The sequence below is a fragment of the Simochromis diagramma genome, unplaced genomic scaffold (genome assembly GCF_900408965.1).
Source record: "Simochromis diagramma unplaced genomic scaffold, fSimDia1.1 OVJJ01000802.1, whole genome shotgun sequence".
Taxonomy (NCBI): Eukaryota; Metazoa; Chordata; class Actinopteri; order Cichliformes; family Cichlidae; genus Simochromis; species Simochromis diagramma.
Genome location: NW_024387492.1, coordinates 13,430,256 through 13,448,868, shown reverse-complemented (window position 1 = coordinate 13,448,868; position 18,613 = coordinate 13,430,256). Strand labels below are relative to the sequence as shown.

General features: G+C 41.2%; 2 protein-coding genes across 4 annotated transcripts in view; both read left to right on the top strand.

Moving 5' to 3' along the window:
- The first annotated feature begins 491 nt into the window (after positions 1 to 491).
- Positions 492 to 13,420, top strand: ints7 (integrator complex subunit 7). The gene is made up of 20 exons (XM_040018004.1): positions 492 to 701; positions 850 to 979; positions 2,290 to 2,436; positions 2,848 to 2,985; positions 3,091 to 3,137; positions 3,426 to 3,625; positions 3,715 to 3,837; positions 3,925 to 4,042; positions 4,129 to 4,263; positions 4,359 to 4,456; positions 7,360 to 7,599; positions 7,809 to 7,946; positions 8,039 to 8,245; positions 8,484 to 8,678; positions 9,039 to 9,142; positions 9,262 to 9,330; positions 10,252 to 10,384; positions 11,242 to 11,340; positions 11,859 to 12,044; positions 13,042 to 13,420. The coding sequence occupies exons 1-20, from the start codon at positions 608 to 610 to the stop codon at positions 13,321 to 13,323; spliced, it is 2,883 nt and encodes a 960-aa protein (XP_039873938.1). The 5' UTR covers positions 492 to 607; the 3' UTR covers positions 13,324 to 13,420.
- Positions 13,421 to 15,780: 2,360 nt separating this feature from the next.
- Positions 15,781 to 18,613, top strand: part of lpgat1 (lysophosphatidylglycerol acyltransferase 1) — a 63,836-nt gene continuing 61,003 nt past the window's right edge. For 2 of the 3 annotated variants that reach the window (XR_005693980.1, XM_040017074.1), the window contains exons 1-2: positions 15,781 to 16,360; positions 17,028 to 17,280. Coding sequence is in view for 2 of the 3 variants with exons in the window: in XM_040017074.1 (XP_039873008.1) it covers positions 17,043 to 17,280 (238 nt within the window). In the remaining variant the exon portion in view is untranslated. Of the gene's footprint in view, positions 16,361 to 16,417; positions 16,745 to 17,027; positions 17,281 to 18,613 lie in introns of those variants that run through there. The other variant, XM_040017075.1, reaches the window with a different exon arrangement.

Genomic DNA, 18,613 nt, shown 5'->3' with positions numbered 1-18,613 from the left:
CTCTTTGCATAGCATGTTTATCCTGTTAGACAGTTGTTAGTTTAGTAAATACACTTTGGTGTATACAACCACTGCCAAACTGCATGTAGATGGTGCATTTAGTGGTGCAAGTATAATTGGAAGTTGTGTGACAACACACAATTTCAGGTTGTGCGCAGTGTTGAACTAGAAATTGAATATCTGTGACTGCAACAAAAGTTATGAAAATCACACGTAAAATGTTTTTTTCAACAGAAGCACTAAAGTAACAAAGGTTTAAAAGTCACCATGACTTTGATGTCTCCAATGTAATTGTTGTTATTTAGAGTATTATGGTGTTACCTATTCATCCATAATCTATCATTTGACGCTAAGGAGATACTAGAATAATATACTAATACATATTTCACTTAGATATTTAACTTAAATATATATTTTTAAGTACAACAGTCCCTAAAACAGCTTGTTAGCTTGCGACCATGACAACTGGCGTTTTATTATGAAAGTCAATCTCCAGACCGGATGTTCTGTTTCTGTATCCTCAATGTTTTCCTGAATGCCGCCTGAACAGTGAAATGCTAACATCTCATGAGTGTATCTTCTTTTAAGGAGTAAAAACTGCACAGTAATGTCGCTCTCCACCGCACGTTCATTCCTGTCAGAGGCTTGTTATGGCGAACAGGAGCTCGACGCTAACTCCGCTCTCATGGAGCTGGACAAAGGTGTGTTAGCTCGCTGGCTAAAGACTTAGCAAATGGTTCATTGATTGTGTTCTAATCCGGTGTGTCGTTTTTCGTCATGTGTTAAGTGTTAGGGACTATATGGAAACTTCCTGCTTTGTTGTGACTGGAGAAATTCCTTTATTTTCAGGGTTGCGGTCGGGGAAGCTCGGTGAGCAGTGTGAGGCTGTGGTTTTGTTCCCCAAACTCTTCCAGAAGTACCCCTTTCCCATCCTCATCAACTCTGCATTTTTAAAACTAGCAGACATCTTCAGGCTCGGGTATGATTGCTTTATAGTGGTGTGCGGATCGATACTGAAATATCGATTCTTCCGATACCAGCAATTTATGTTCTAGAATCGATTCTCATATTATAATATCGATATTTTAGTACTCTGGGGTAAATTTGTAGATTTCCATTAAAATGAACGCAGTGGAAAGAAACTATACAATTCGGATCGTCTAATTTGGAAGGAACTACTTCCTCTTACGCCTTTCATAGTCATATGCGGAATACGGCTGTATAAATGTGTCGCAGCCCCTGGCGTGCACACTCACAACAATGGTTGAGCGCAAACAGAGTCCTGTGTGGACACGTTGTTGTGGCAACACCACTGACCTCGTCAAACACCTCGGAGTAAATCACATCACAGAATATGATAAGCTTATGTTGAGGCGAACTGAAGAGGAGGACAGGGACAGGTGCTGCTAGGGCGAGACAGACGTCTCTCTTGGTATCGGATCGGAAAGGAAATCAGTGGTATCGCACATCACTATTGCTTTAGATGATCATTTATTTATGTATTTATTTGTTAAAGGCTACTTTACTGACAGTTGTTTCCCACTTTCTTTATAGCTGAATCTAATATAGGCATCCGAATGCATTTCAGAGTGTAGAGAAAATTTTAATAACATCTCTTAGTAATTCAGCGTACAATTTAACCACAAGCCTAAGCCGTCATGCAGTTCACATAATCACTCTCAAGCTAATGCAAAAATAAAATAAACTCTGAAACACCAAAAAATAACAGATAATAGATTTTATTCTTATATTTAATGTCTAATTGCGTGTCTTTGATGTCTCTAATGAACTTGATGTTTATCAATCTTTAAAAGTACAAGATACTTTAAACTAAGCATACCCAGTAAACTGATCATTGAGGGCAGGCGTGTTAATGTGTAATTGTGTTGTATGAAAAGTGTGAATAGATATAAGTACAGAGGAAAAATGGTTGGTGTGAGTAAGGTTTTAAAAATAAACAAACTATAATTATTCTTCATGAAAAAAAGAAATAAAAAAGTTGTATGAAAAGAGAGAGAGAAGGTTCCAAATAAGAGGATTTGGGGGGGGGAAGTGAATTTATTTCACTTTAAGAAAGAATAAGAAACAAACTATTCTTACTTAAGTGGATTTTTCAAACTTTAATTTTATTCAAAAGTGCCTAAATAAATAAAGGTGTGCATCTTATGCACTTTTTAATAGAATGTTGTTGAAGTTGTTAAGATGTATTTAGAAGATGCGAGAAGTTAAAGATGAGCTTTACTGTGCCACAAACATCTTTATTAATAGAAGCTTATTTCTCTTTTCCAGTAACAACTTTCTACGTCTCTGTGTACTCAAAGTGACTCAACAGAGTGAGAAACATTTGGAGAAGATTCTCAATGTGGATGAGTTTGTTAAACGGGTGTTTTCAGTCATCCACAGTAATGACCCTGTGGCCAGAGCCATCACTCTGAGGTAATAATGTGAAATCATGAATAGACACGAGTGGCGCATCTGACTCTAGCACACTCTTCTGTCAACCCTCTGCATGTCCTCCTTCACTACATCTACAAACCTCCTTTGTGGCCTTCTTGCCTGGCTTTGGCATCCTTTGCAGTGTATCCAGTGTCCTTCCTCTGCACATGTCCAAAACATCTCAGCCTTGCCTCTCTAACTTTTACTCCAATATGCTCAACCTGAGGTGTCCCTCCTTTCTTATCCTGTGCATTCTCTGTGAGAATTGTAACATCTTCATCAAATTACCCCAATACTAGTCTCCACCCACTCCGCCCTGCCTGCACTTTCTTCTTCACCTTTGTTGTGCACAGTCTTTTTCAGTCATCTCAGATTTTTCAAAAGAAAATTCCTGCTGTCTTATGTGTTCAGGATGCTTGGTAGTTTGGCCTCCATCATCCCAGAGAGGAAGAATGCCCACCACAGTATTCGCCAAAGCCTGGACTCTCACGACAATGTGGAAGTCGAGGCAGCCATCTTTGCTGCCGCAAGCTTCTCTGCACAGTCAAAGTAAGGAAACGATGACTAAAAGTGAGCTCTGATGTATGGGATGATGTTTTAGATGATCTAATTGTGGTGTGGCTTTTTAATTAATTAATTCTTTTTCATTTTCAGAGACTTTGCAGCTGGTATTTGCAACAAAGTTAGTGAGATGATTCAAGGTAAGATGTTTATTCTGTATTTAAAATGTCTTAGATCACGTGAAGATAAACGAGAGCTGTCGTGGTTCAAAGCTTCATTATTACTGATGTCTTTTGTTTTTAGTTTACTCACTAAACTGAGTGCAGCTATTCTTTCTTTTTTTTTTCTTTTTTTTTCATGCTGAAATCACAGAGAAAAAGAAACACAAAAGACTGCAAATACACATTTTGCTGAACCCAAATATAACCCAGCAGATAACATCTGCATCTTTTACATAACGTTTGCATTGATCTTTTCTTCCACCTCAGGTTTAGACACTCCTGTGGAACTGAAACTGAAGTTGATCCCCATGCTGCAGCACATGCATCATGACGCCAGCCTGGCATCCAGCAGCAGAGAGCTTTTACAGCATCTGGTGAACTCTTATCCTTCCACCCCCATGGTCATAGTCTCCCTGCATACTTTCACCCAGCTGGCCGCCTCTTCCCTCATAGATATCCCCAAGCAGGTAGACCCAACTTGCTCGCACACAGCAATGCCTCCTTTCTTTCGGTTTGTTGTGGTGAACCTCTGATTTGGTTCCTAATCTGTTTGCAGCTGCAGCTCCTCCTTCAGTACCTAAAAGATGATCCGAGAAAAGCTGTGAAGAGACTTGCAGTTAACGATTTAAAGCTCCTGGCTAAAAAGGCTCCTCACCTGTGGATAAGAGAAAACACTCAGGTAGAGCCCCAGATGGCAACAGTTGCACTGTAGGTTTGTTGTGATGTTTAAAATCTGTCTGCAATCTAACAGCTTTTACCTTTGCAGATGCTGTGCGAGTGTGCTTTGACTATCCCCTACAACAGTTTGAAGCTGGGGATGTTGGCCGTTCTCTCCACCCTCTCTGGAACTATTGCGATCAAACAGTATTTTAGTAATGTGGGAGGTAATGTTTACGCTTAAATCGCTGCATTTAGGAAACAAAGAATGCCACTCTGAACTGATCTCCATTCTCTAAAACTTTCTTCTCAGGTGGCTCTTTGGTTCCACCCCGGCTCACTGACCTGGTTAAGTTGGCACAGGAATGCTGTTACCACAGCAACCTGGCAGTAGCAGCTCACGGGGTCATAGTGCTCACCAACATTGCCATTTCCTGTCCAGAGAAAGGTTAGTTAGATTGGGCAATAACCTATTTGGTGGATGCTTTTAATTCTTAATCAGTGTGGTAATATTTGTTGTTGTGTGCATCTCCCCCTCCTCAGATATAGTACAGCTGGAGCAGGACACAGTTTTGGGAGTGGAGTCCCTTCTGATGCTGTGCAGTCAGGACAACAGCCCCAGTGCACAAGCCACACTGAAAGTAAGACATTAGACCCCTGAGGAGGCAGAGTTTACATTATAAAACATCTGAAAAAGTACCACAATGTATTTTAATTTAAATTTGGAAAACTGGTTTGGTTTGGCTGGACTTTTAAGAGTTACAGGTTCATTGTTACTCCTGCCCTGCTCACTGGACCAATTGAAGTTTCTCATGCGTACATGGTTCAGGGATTTGTCTGACAGAAATGTGTAACGGCAGCTTGTTGACGGTGATTCCTGGAGGTTTCTGGTTCTCACTGGATGAAATTACAGTGGGGCAAAAAAGTATTTAGTCAGCCACCGATTGTGCAAGTTCCCCCACCTAAAATGATGACAGAGGTCAGTAATTTGCACCAGAGGTACACTTCAACTGTGAGAGACAGAATGTGAAAAAAAAATCCATGAATCCACATGGTAGGATTTGTAAAGAATTTATTCGTAAATCAGGGTGGAAAATAAGTATTTGGTCAATAACAAAAATACAACTCAATACTTTGTAACATAACCTTTGTTGGCAATAACAGAGGTCAAACGTTTACTATAGGTCTTTACCAGGTTTGCACACACAGTAGCTGGTATTTTGGCCCATTCCTCCATGCAGATCTTCTCGAGAGCAGTGATGTTTTGGGGCTGTCGCCGAGCAACACGGACTTTCAACTCCCGCCACAGATTTTCTATGGGGTTGAGGTCTGGAGACTGGCTAGGCCACTCCAGGACTTTCAAATGCTTCTTACGGAGCCACTCCTTTGTTGCCCGGGCGGTGTGTTTTGGATCATTGTCATGTTGGAAGACCCAGCCTCGTTTCATCTTCAAAGTTCTCACTGATGGAAGGAGGTTTTGGCTCAAAATCTCACGATACATGGCCCCATTCATTCTGTCCTTAACACGGATCAGTCGTCCTGTCCCCTTGGCAGAAAAACAGCCCCATAGCATGATGTTTCCACCCCCATGCTTCACAGTAGGTATGGTGTTCTTGGGATGCAACTCAGTATTCTTCTTCCTCCAAACACGACGAGTTGAGTTTATACCAAAAAGTTCTACTTTGGTTTCATCTGACCACATGACATTCTCCCAATCCTCTGCTGTATCATCCATGTGCTCTCTGGCAAACTTCAGACGGGCCTGGACATGCACTGGCTTCAGCAGCGGAACACGTCTGGCACTGCGGGATTTGATTCCCTGCCGTTGTAGTGTGTTACTGATGGTGACCTTTGTTACTTTGGTCCCAGCTCTCTGCAGGTCATTCACCAGGTCCCCCCGTGTGGTTCTGGGATCTTTGCTCACCGTTCTCATGATCATTTTGACCCCACGGGATGAGATCTTGCGTGGAGCCCCAGATCGAGGGAGATTATCAGTGGTCTTGTATGTCTTCCATTTTCTGATGATTGCTCCCACAGTTGATTTTTTCACACCAAGCTGCTTGCCTATTGTAGATTCACTCTTCCCAGTCTGGTGCAGGTCTACAATACTTTTCCTGGTGTCCTTCGAAAGCTCTTTGGTCTTGGCCATGGCAGAGTTTGGAGTCTGACTGTTTGAGGCTGTGGACAGGTGTCTTTTATACAGATGATGAGTTCAAACAGGTGCCATTCATACAGGTAACAAGTGGGGGACAGAAAAGCTTCTTACAGAAGATGTTACAGGTCTGTGAGAGCCAGAGATTTTCCTTGTTTGAGGTGACCAAATACTTATTTTCCACCCTAATTTACGAATAAATTCTTTACAAATCCTACCATGTGAATTCATGGATTTTTTTTTCACATTCTGTCTCTCACAGTTGAAGTGTACCTCTGGTGCAAATTACTGACCTCTGTCATCATTTTAAGTGGGGGAACTTGCACAATCGGTGGCTGACTAAATACTTTTTTGCCCCACTGTAGTTGCGAAGGATCTGCCACAACAAAAATCTCCCAGTGATTGCCTGGGTTGAGCGCACGTTGCCTGTAGTTCTTCATGTTTGCCTGAAAAATACTCGTTAACTATTAGCCAAATAGTATTAGAACTTTAAAAAGTGTGACACAAACTGGAAATGGAGAAGTTTCACTTTAAAGTAAAAGTTGTGCCTCAGCACTGTAGCCAACATGTTGCAACAGACGCAACTTTTACTTTGAAGACAAATGCTCCTTGTTTCCAATTTACATTACACTTTTCACAGTTTCACTACAGCTCAGAAATCAGGTGGACACTGTGTGTAGACAAGTCCGTCAAAGTACCTCTATAGCAGTACGCTAGCAACCAAAGCAATCAAAAGGAATTTTTTTACAATTGTTTGTCAAATACACATTTTTTCCCTAGCGACAGATGGTTGCCAGGATGTCACTGGTGAACTGTAGAACTGTGTAGGCTTATGCAAATTAAAACAAATCAGTTGACTTGGTAGATAGGTCTGGTAATCAAATTTGTTTTGGGGTTTTCCAGCTATTTACGGTGAAGCAAAGCTTAAGCCTTTTATTGAAAATATAAGGCTCTCAGTTTCTTCTGATTGGGCGCATTTCAAAAGGTTTAAAAAGCAGGTGGGTGTGTCTGCTTCCCTTACAACCAGAGCAGTGTGAGATAACTTTTGAAGGATATTCATTTACAGTTACGTCATACAGAGCCAAGAATAGAAAAACTGTCAGAAACGGAGCAATCTGAAGCCACAGGGATAACTTGTGCGTACTTTGGCTTTATTATTTGAGGCTTTGGTCTTGTTTGATATGAGGATCCATCTCTGTGTTAGTATATTTATAATAGAGAATAAAGAAATGTTTTTCTTTAATACCAGCTGCACAAACTTTGCAAATGAGGTGAGAATTATTTTGGGAGCGTTTCTCCATGCCTCTCCTTACATTCAACTCATCAGCCAACCCTTACCTACATTTTGCTGTAGTAACACCCATCTCTGCATTTTCTTGTTTTTAACTTTAGACAGCTCTCACCTCATTGGTTAAGCTGCTGAAAAGTCGACCCCATCTCAGCCAGTCTGCAGTGGAATTCCTGCTCGGCCAGCTCCACTTGTCCTGCGACTCCTCTCGTGTTCTCATGTGTCACGCTCTGGCGGCCATCGCCACCCACCTGCCTGTGCTGGGGGACGGTATGCTGGGGGATCTGGTTGATCTCTACCGGGTGGCCAGTCGCTCGTCCACCGATAAGCAGCAGGAGCTTCTGGTGAGAGATGTGAGAGGGTTCATGCATCAGCTGATGTATGGAGACTAAATGATACATGATGCAGTTTTATTTAGCCTTCATGTTTTAATAGAAGGTAGAGGAACCTCACAGGAGCATCCTGTTAATATTTACCTCCTTGTTTTACTGCCTTTACATGTCGCCGATTTCTAGAGTTTCACACTCATCGCCCCCTACTGTCACTGCTGCAGGTTTCCTTGGCAACAGTGATTTTTGTTGCAAGCCAGTCGTCTCTGTCAGCCGAAGTGAAGACTGTCATCAAACAGCAGCTGGAGAACGTTGCTAACGGCTGGACGGTGTATCGCATTGCACGGCAAGCCTCGCGCATGGTGAGATCTTTGAATCAAAACGGTGTTGCAAACAGCCACGAAGTGCCTCGGATCTCCGGCAAGATGATTATTTTCTTATCGTTCACCTGCAGGGATGCCACGAGTTCTCCAGCGAGCTGTACCAGTGTGTGCGGACTCGTGTGGCCTCGGAGCACTTCTACTTCTGGCTGAGCAGCCTGAAGGAGTTCTCCCAGGCTGAGCAGTGCCTGAGTCACGTGGAAGACGGGGACTACAGCGGAGCCATGAGCGCCATCGCAGAGGCCTTGCGCTCCTACCAAAAGGGCATCGCCTCCCTCACAGTCAGTTAACTGCCAGGCATCTGCTTGTCAAAAAGCATTAATACTGTTTATCTATCACCAGTGACAGGATGCTGAGAGCTGCTGATAGCCAGTGTGGAGAGGGGTGCCATTAGAGCTGATTTCAAAGCAACTCTAACTGCTAATGACGTGACTCACCTAGAATCTCGTTAGATCAACTCAACCCGCGCCACTATTTAACTGCTGTGTCCTTATTTATCTGATTAATCCCTCCCTGCAGGCTGCCAGCACTCCTCTGAGCCCGCTCACATTCCAGTGCGAGTTCATTAAGCTCCGGATCGACACCCTGCAAGCTTTGTCGCAGCTCATTTGTACCTGCAACAGTCTGAAAACCAGCCCTCCTCCCGCCATCGCAACCACCATCGCCCTCACTTCAGGAAATGAGCTGCAACGCTGTGGCCGCATCTCAATGCAGGTGACATGCTGAACTTTGGCCTGAGAGGAGTGGACTCCCTTTTATTTATTTACTTATTTTGAATTTGTGGTTACAGCATGTCAAAGGTCACTATTTAGGCTTTCTGTTAATGCACCAGCAAACTGGAGCAGATTGTTCATCATGCTGAAGAGGTATTTGCTTTTAATTAGGAGGTAAATTTGATTTAAGGTCAGTGTTCAATATAGTTTTCCCTTTTGGGCCTCCGGGTCAGTAGCTCAGTTTTACTTGGATCTTTTCACTGGACGACAAAAAGCCAGTAGAATTATTTTATTTGCCTAGCTTTATCTAGAGGAATAAAAGCATAGTTGTGAAGCTGCGATGCGTTTCTCTTCTCTCCAGATGAAGGTGTGCATGGATGAGTTCAGAAGTCTTGCTGCTCGCTATGCTGACTTACACCAGTCGTCGTTTGATGCAGATTATGCGACCCTTCGCAATGTGGAGTTGTATCCTTAAACGCACATCATCATACTTTTATACTTCTTCCTTCTCTCTTTTTTTTTTTTTTTTTTTAAATATCATCTCATAACTCATGTCCTTAAGTTTTCTTTAACTGTTTGCCCAGACAACAGCAGAGCTGCTTGCTCGTCTCCCACGTGATTGAAGCTTTGATACTGGACCCACAGGCTGCCAGGTGAGGGCTGCTCTGAGTGTCAACAAATGATTTGATTTGAATGGATGTAGTTTAGATTGTGTTGAGTTTTTCTGTACCGGACTTACTATAGTTTTGTGTTTTCTTTACTTTTAGTTCCCAGATTTCTTGTTTCAGTTTAGTTTTGTTTCAGCCGTAAAAGGCATTATTGTCACCCTGCTGGCCAGCCGGGCAATGTGGATATCCAAGTTTGTGAATGCGATAACTCCAGAACGAGGCAACATAGGAGTCTCAAATTGATACCATAGGCATATCTAGAAAAATCTCGGACAAGTTTGAATCTCAGCGATCAGGTTTTCTGAAAATCTTGTAAATGCAGTCATTCGAGAAGGAAGTTGCCTCAGATTTTCAAAACGATACCACAGGTGTATCTTCTAGAATAGTCCAGATCTTCTGTTGTTTGAATATGTTTAGTTTCAGTCCAGTTTTTGACTTTCAGTGGTAGTTTTAGTGTTTTTAGCTATTGTTGCATGGAGGACGTGTGTCAAAGACTAGGTTTATGAAAATCTGCACATATATTACAATGAAAACACCACCACATTAAAGCAGTAGACTCACAGACTGGTAGACCTTCAGAGTATCAGATAACATGTGCATCAGTGCCTCATCAGGCAATTTGTCATCGAATTTTTTTTACCAAACTAACAAATGTGAAACTAAGGATTTTTCCTCTATATTTTGGTTTTATTTTCTTAGCTTTCAGCATCACACGTAGAGGTAGCCCTTTATAAGCTGCACACAGATGTATGACAGTGTAATAAAAGTAAATGCACCTTATTTTATTTGACAAAAGCTCCTCCACTGGACCGTGTACTCGACTGATCTGTAGAGAAAGCGCTTTGCAGCAACAGGTCCCTTCTGTGAATTCCCCCGACATGTCTTCCATCTGTTTCTGTAATGTAGTTTTCAGGAGTACGGCACTGTGGGGTCGGTCCAGACGGAGAGCGAATATGAGCGACGGATGATGTCGGTCTTTAACCACGTGCTGGAGGAAGCGGAGAGCCTCACCAAGAAACACCCTCCTGTCTCACATCTGGTAAGATTAACACTCGGTACTTCATCATCGATGGTCTGGTACTAATGCCACAGACAAAGGAGTTAAAAATCCCAAATTGTGTGGATGAAATTATGTTTCTTTAGTCAGTCCGTGACTGTTATTTGTTAATGTTTTTTAACAAAATCTAAAGAAACATCTTGTTTGCAGTTTTGTAATATTTCACACAGTTTGTGCAGAAACTCGTGCATGGCTTCATTCCAGGTACTCCGGCTTCCTCCCACAGACAAACACATGCTTGATAGGTTAACTGGTGATTCTAAATTGGCCGTAGGTGTGAATGGTTGTCCATCTCTCAGTGTTAGCCCTGTGAAAGACTGGAGAGTGTCACAGGGCGGTCTCCATAACTCCGAGTTGGATCAGTGGGAGGTGATGGATGGATGAATATGTAGAAACACTGAAAACATTACAATAATTAGAAATATAACCCCAAATATTAGAAGGGTTCTCAGGGGCTGACAACAAATGGTCTGCATATACTGTAGCTCTGACAAAGAGTCTGTGTTACCTTATTTAAACTTAGGATTTTAGTGTTCTTTTTGAACATCTCATAAACAAACACAGAAAGACAAACAACCAAAATCTATAATGTTAAAAGCAAAAAAAGCAAATTTTGCGGGGTTGCAAACTACCTCACATAACTTTCCGTGAACCTGTCGCACCGATAGATGAAGTCCGGTTAAAAAAAAAAATAAAAAAAAATTGGAGAGCTTTCATATTACAGTAGAGCGAGGGTCATAAAGGACCCCACTCAGTTGCTTTAAGGTTGGGGGGAAAAAATGGAAATGACAAAAATGAAGTGGGAGCAAATGATGAAAATGTGTTGCTTGTTTTTTCAGCACACCAGCTGTCTCTGTGATGCTGTCATAGCTTTGCTGAAGGTGCCGCTGTCTTTCCAGAGATATTTCTTCCAAAAGCTGCAGTCCACCAGCATCAAGGTAACTGTTTTTAGTTGGTTTAAAGAGAAAAGCACAATAATGATATGCATATTCTAAGGCACAATCACCACAGGCTGTCTTCCCCCAAGCTAGCTGTTTATTGGACTTGGATAATAAGATTGATATCGCTTAGGAGTAGATATGTAGCTAATACAGGGAGACGGCAGGCTCAGCTCAGGACAAAGACTGGAAACGAGGTAAAATCTGCCTGCCAGCACTTCTAAAGCGCACTAATTCACATATTATGTAAAATCACCTCTCTGTGTTTTTATGGGGATTATGTGCTGGACTGTTTCTTGGCTGGGCTTCTTGGAAAGCAGTGCGTCGAGCCAAGAAATAGTCCAGGAAATAGCCCGCTCTAAGAGGAACGCATGAGACATTTCCACAGTGTCACTTTAGTATTTTAACGTGTACATCTCTCTTGGCTGTTTTGGTCGATAAGGTGGGTGTTCATCAGAGGAAGGAAGACATTCTTCCTTTGGTACTCTGAAGGTTTATGTGTGTTGTGTTTTTTCCAGCTCGCCCTTTCACCATCCCCGCGAACACCGAGCGAGCCAATCCCAGTGCAGAACACTCAGCAGCTGACCTTGAAGGTGGAGGGTGTGGTGCAGCACGGCTCAACTCCGGGACTCTTCAGAAAGATCCAGTCAGTCTGTCTTAATGTTACCTCAGTTCTTCAGAGCAAGACGGGACCTGACTACAAGGTGTGTGGCCTCAGTCAAAGTTTTTTTTATGTACTTAGGTTGTATTGACACTTAAACAACTTAGACGTCACAAATCTTATTTTCATTGCCACTTTTACAATTGTTGCGACAGAGTACAATGCTAAACACAGATTTGTAAACTCTCTCTTTGTTGCTTAAATATCATAAAAATAGGTCTCCATGTCCTCATAAAGAGCATGTTATTGGTTCTAAAAGACGAATTTCCCAAACACTATCCAGCCACATATATGTTGCAGGATATAGTTTCCACTATTGTCAATAGTAATAATTACAGATGACTGCAAATGAGTGCCAGTTTAACACAGTCAAGTGGATTTTTGATTTTGTTTTTTTAAGTTACACCAGAAACTGAGATTCATCAGAGCAGGCAACTTTTTCCCAGGCTTCTAGAGATTGATTTTGATGAGCCCGTGTGATTTGTAGCTACAGCTTCCTGTTTCTTGTTCTGCAGCTGCAGCCCATTTGCTTCACTGTTGTGCAGTCAGAGATGCTCTTCTGCATGCAAGTCCGACCCCTGACACCTTGCTGCGTATATCCCTGCTCTCTCCTCGCCTCTTTCCTGTCTACTCTGCACTACCCGACTTTCAAATAAAGGCGAAAAGCCCAAAAATACACCTTAACTTTTGATGCTCTGATGCTCAGTTCGAACTCAAAGAGGTTGTCTTGATGACGTCTGCATGCCTAAATGCATCGAGATGATGCTATCTGGTTGGCTGATTGGATGTTTTCATTACTGAGCAGAAGAACGTGTATCTAACAAAGCAGCTTAATAGACATTAGCGTTGCTGTGAGTAATGAGCTTGTGATTTCTCTGAGGTGCTGTCTAGTTCACTATGTTTAAGAAAGGTCAGAGATCTTCTCAGCTGATCTCTAAAACTAGACAACTCACTACAACATAGTTTAGATGGATTAAATGGCACAGATTAGACCAGTTTGACCAGTATAAACGTTTTAAACAGTTTTTTTCCCATTTCAGATTCCACTAGATACTAAAACAAATGAGATCAAGCAGCGTGTCGAGCCCCATAACGACTACTTCAGCACCCAGTTCCTGCTGAATTTCTCCATCCTGGGCACCCACACCGTCACCGTGGAGGCCTCGGTGGTGGATGAGAGCGGCATAGAGTGGAAGACGGGGCCCAAGACGACGGTGTCAGTAAAATCTCTGGAGGACCCGTACTCCCAGCAGCTCCGTCACCAGCTGCAGCAGGGCGGAGCTCAGCCCGCGCCACAGAGGAGCACATACACTCGCTTCTAGTAGTGCTTACAGTTTGACCTTCTGCACTTGACCTTGTAGAAATTAAATATGTACATATTTTTTAATGATTAAAATACTAAATTGATTTAAATAATAACTTAGTGCGGTTTTTTTTAACACTTTATTTCTTTTAACTCATCTATTTTATCTATGCTCATCTATGCTCATCTTTATATCTTTTGCTGTCTGGATAACATCAAAATGCCTAATTTAATGCAGCTTTTTAATTTTTCACATATTGTCAAATAGGATTTCTTGCGTGCAGTAGCCTCTCTGGGATAGTTTAATGCTAAACGTCCTTGGATTTAGCGTCCTACATACATGCAGTTGCACAGGCAGCCAACAGGGGGCAGCCCATAGTAATTAACGGAGCATCTTCATTTGAAGACCATTATAATCTGTGCTGTCAGCCTCATATTTATCTAAATGACTGGTCTATAACATCATATTTAACACTTTCTTGATAGTTTAGCGTTTTAAATTTTTACCCCTCAGTTGACTTTCCTGTTATGTTCATCAGCATTTAAGCACCTAAAAGTGAGCTATAATTATTTTAAACTTTTATAATGTTATTAATTTTGCGCTCACAGCGTCCCTAAAATACCATAACGCTGTTTCTATCCTAGAGAAGAAAAAGCAAAGACTGTTAAAAATAATAATTATAAAATATCCACAACCAAATGTGAGCTTAAAAACTAACTGGAAATGTGCCGAGATGACTTCAGATGTAGTCATAAGATTTTTTTAAATTTATTATTTATTTTTTGTGGTCGTAGACTGAAACCAACCATCAGCACTTCAGAGTCTGCGCACTCAGACTACTGGCAGGCGTCAGATGATCAAGCGAGAAGCGCTTAAAAAACAACATCCGCTTTTGGTTTTCAAAATCAAAGTGTCTCGATGACCTCATTGTGCAATAGAAATTCAAATTAGTTTCTAGTTCACATTGAACTAGTGTGGCAATGATTACAATATTATTATCATCATTAGTAGTAGTGGTAGTATTGTAGTATATATAACATTATTCCATAATATAGGTAATATTATTTTATTGAACTATTAAAAGTATTAAAAACAAAAAACAAGAATAAGTAGAGTATGATCACATGACCAGAGCAATAAACATTTAAGAATACAGTTCATATTATAAGTTCAAGATATTTAATTATGGAGAATTTAAAAAATAAAATAAATGTGAAAATTTATTTTATACAAGATCTGGCCAAACAATAAATGTTTAGAAACATTTAATTTTCTTAATACAAGAGCCCAACATTTCATTACACAAAAAAGTTAGAAATGATTTATTATGGCAAAAACTAAACAGTAAAAGAAAACATATACATAAATGTATGTAAAACATCCTCACAGGACAACACCATTAACATTAAAGCTTTTCATAACTTTGCGAAAAGAATACATTTAAAAATGTAATATATTCAGGTATAAAAATTGCACAAATAAATATGGAGAAAAAAAAGCTCAAAGATTAAAAACATGATGATTATGTGACAATGATCTGTTTGTAACTTTGTAAATAATCAGACATTTGAATCTTTAGTGAACTAATCAAGACTTATTCATTGGAACCTACATCCTTTTTAGTAACCAGCGTGATCTGACTAGGAAGGATATTGTCAGGTGTTTTGTTTCCGTTTTTATATGGATGATCTTCCTACAACATTAAACAAAGTGAATACTGGAAGTATGATGGGGGTCTTGTTAATCATCCAATATAGGCTGATAGTTGGGGGTGGGGTCTTGTTAATCATCCAATATAGGCTAATAGTTGTTCCAGCAGCTGCTCGGGGTTGACTTAATTTATAATTTGTTGAGTTAAACTCTAAAAAAGTGCAATAATTAAGCTAATTTTTGCTAATTCTGTTTGGGTGATCATTGTTTAAATGTATAGACTATAGTCAGATATTTGGATAACAGGAATGATCTCTGTGATGATGATGATGATCATAATCCTTATCCCTCTGAAGCTACTACACCTCTGCACCTCATCCTTTCAGTGGACTGTGTAAAAAGGTCCACTGAGCTCTCTCCTAGATATCTTCATACTTCCACAGGTATGTCATATGGACCGTTCTGCTTTTCATCCTCTCAATAGCTAATCTCACTTCCTCCTTAGTAATCGTCTGCACTTCCTTATTTACTAACTTTCCTCCTTCTGTTATTACCTCTCTCTCTCAGGAGCTCCTCAAACTACTTTATCTTCTCAGTGAGGAATCCAACCTTATAAGAACATTTAACAATGTTAATCTACAAAAGTGACTAAATACTAAAGGCTCCTGGCGTGGACATGTAAGGATTTTTAGTTAAGCCTTTTATTTTCATTTAATAGCATAATATCTAGACCAAAAAAAAGAAAAAAAGCTGACTTCACTTTGTACGATTACTACTAAGAAGATTTTATTTTGAAGGCAGGATCATATCATTTCCGATCCTGTTGATCTTTTGTGTACATTGACGCGGTGTGATCGGCATCCGGAGAAAGACAACGGCTCTTGGAAGCTAGAGACGAGAAATCGCTGATCTTTGTATTTGATGTGTACCTGCGGTGCATATTTTAAGGCGCGTTTGTCTAACGATCAGGGCTGATCCCAACAGGCCTCCCCTCGTCGGCTGAGCCGCCTCTCGTCAATATTCGCTAATGGGAGGTCGGCTAACTTGACGATGACGATGATGGTGATGATGATGATGCATCAGAGGATTTATCCCGGTGTCTGACTGAGATGGAGCCAGCGGCGCTCGAGTGGAGTCGCTTGCTAGCCAGCTAGCGAGCTAACGGTGCCCTCCGGGATTGAGCGTGTTCCCAAGCAGATCGCGTTTTATAGCTAAATGGGTGCAGCCGCAGTTTTATCGCGCAGTATTTCCACCTTTGACCCCCACGTTTGATAGCCCGACCATGCCGACCTGCAAATACTGCTAACTTAACCTCCTGGGTTGGGTACACGTGACAGCGTTTATCTCGCTCCAACAATTAGCTGCACCTTCGGCCGTCCTTGGATGCTTCAGTGACGGTAACCGGGTGAGTAACATGAGCTACAGGACTTTTACTACTCAATTACAGGGGTCGGGCTATATTCTGGATGAGGCACACGGCTATTGCGCTTTGCAGGAGCCTCCAGACACCCAGCGTACGAGTTAACGTGTGTTATTGTCTCGTAAAACACTGGAGTGTTAAGTCTTAGCTTACTATGCTGTGCGTGTCGGTCTATTTCGCAATAGTGCCAATATTTATTAACTAATCTCGTTATGCTAACTCACTCCACCGCTAGCTAGCATGTCATGAAGTACTCGACCGCGTCCTGAGCGGCTGGTCCTTTTATGGTGCTGTCTTTGCAAGGAAAACTGTAAAAGATTGGCCGCTAGCAGACTGTCGCTAAAGAAGAAGGAGCGGGCATATTTAAGAGTAAATCTTCATTATCAATACTGTGACTGCAGCGTCCAGGACGCGTGTGTTACATATAAATTCCGTGAAATAGCCTCAGCCGGTTAGCGGCAGACTCTGCTTGGTTTACAGAGTGTGTGTACGGATGTGTGTGTAATAGCTATGAGTAAATTTGGGGATTGGTTAGACAGTTTGTGTACAGTGAGGATAACGTGATGCAAGTTGCACACATGACTTGTTTCCTGTCTTGTGAAACAAGTCAGTAGGAGAGGCTAACTGCTGCCGTGCGTGTGTCCTTTTGCAGACGGTGTGTATCAGGATGGCACAGCTCTTGGATGGGGCCGGGAAACTGGTCTGGGTTCTCCTCAGATCCGTGCTCCGTTTCACTTTTATGTTCATCAACAACTGTGTAGCCATCCCATCCTACTGCTTGTACCTGATGCTGCTTCAACCCCTGAGAATATGGGACCGCTCCGTTTTCTGGCACATTGAAGGCATCATGTTCAAGTGGTTGCTGGCCATGGTGTCTTCATGGGGTTGGGTTGCAGGTTATACAGGTAAGATGTTTTTTTTCTTTTTTCTCTTTTGTCATCCATTGTGCATCACTGTGTGTGTGTGTGTGTGTGTGGATGATGGGTTCAGTGGTGACCATCTAATAATGCAAGAGCCTGCTCTAACACCAGTATGAGCTTCAAGTCTTTTCTTCACATAGGCCTGTTTTCTTCCAGGTCCTATGAGGTTACTTAAGAAGTTATTGCTATTGGGAAGATAATTTCAAAGTCTTTAAAAGCTAATAGAAGTATTCTGTTTGCTGTAGGGTAAAGTACACATTTTTAATGCTTAATGCATATAACATCAACCCAAAACATGTTTGAGAGAAACAAATGCTTATTGCTGTGACTTAGATGTACTTACATGAAAGAGAGAGAGACAAGCATTGGCTAATACCGCCCAGCATCATGACAACTAAATATTGTGTAAACATGTTATTTAACAAACTTGGGGTTTGCTGAATGTCCTTTTGTAAAACGTTGTAAAAGTTGATGTTTTGCATTACTGCTGAACCAAACCAAATCAAAAAGGGGCACATTTTACGTTGAAGCTGAATGGCCGTCATTTTCGCTTTGCATTTCATGTTTGATAGATTTCACTGCTCGGACAGTGGTTGGCGAGCATTTGCAGAAAAATCAGCAAATTCCATGCAAACTACGGGTGAACTCGACAATCTGCTACTGGCCAAAGGAGTCACAGGTTTTCTGTGTGGTATACCACTTTGTGACCAACTTCACCTAGCAATAGCAAACTGGTTGTGGCATACACATTTTTCCATAGTGACCGATGGTTATCGTTGCGTCACTCGCCACGCTCTGGGCCGACATGAACGAGGCTTTAGCATTTGATTTCAAAGCACCTTCAGCAGGCACTTACGACTAGCAGAAGAATGCAATTTTTTTCTGTAGCAACAGGTGGTTGCCAACTGGTCTCTTGGCCTGTGTAACTATGTTTTTATAATGGTTTTTTTTTATTTTTTATATTGGGCATGGACTGCAAAATAAACGGCTGATATCAGTGTTTACAAAAACAGTATGGCCATTTATGATACTGATATATTTGTTTGTTTGTAATATCTTTATTATGATAAATAGCAGAAGCATTTTAAAATCCTTCCACACTATTTTTATATATATTTATATAGTTTAAAACTGATGCAGCGTCACAGGTTGATGTAAGACAGTAAATGGGGGTAAATTTAGTAATTTTTCCTCTTTTCTTTTTTAATACCAGTTGTTGAAAAAACGAGTCAATAAGGAAGCTATTTGTCTATTCTTGGACATTCCAAGTTGTGGAAACATGTTACCTCTTGCAGCTTCAGGTGAATGGTTAATTTAT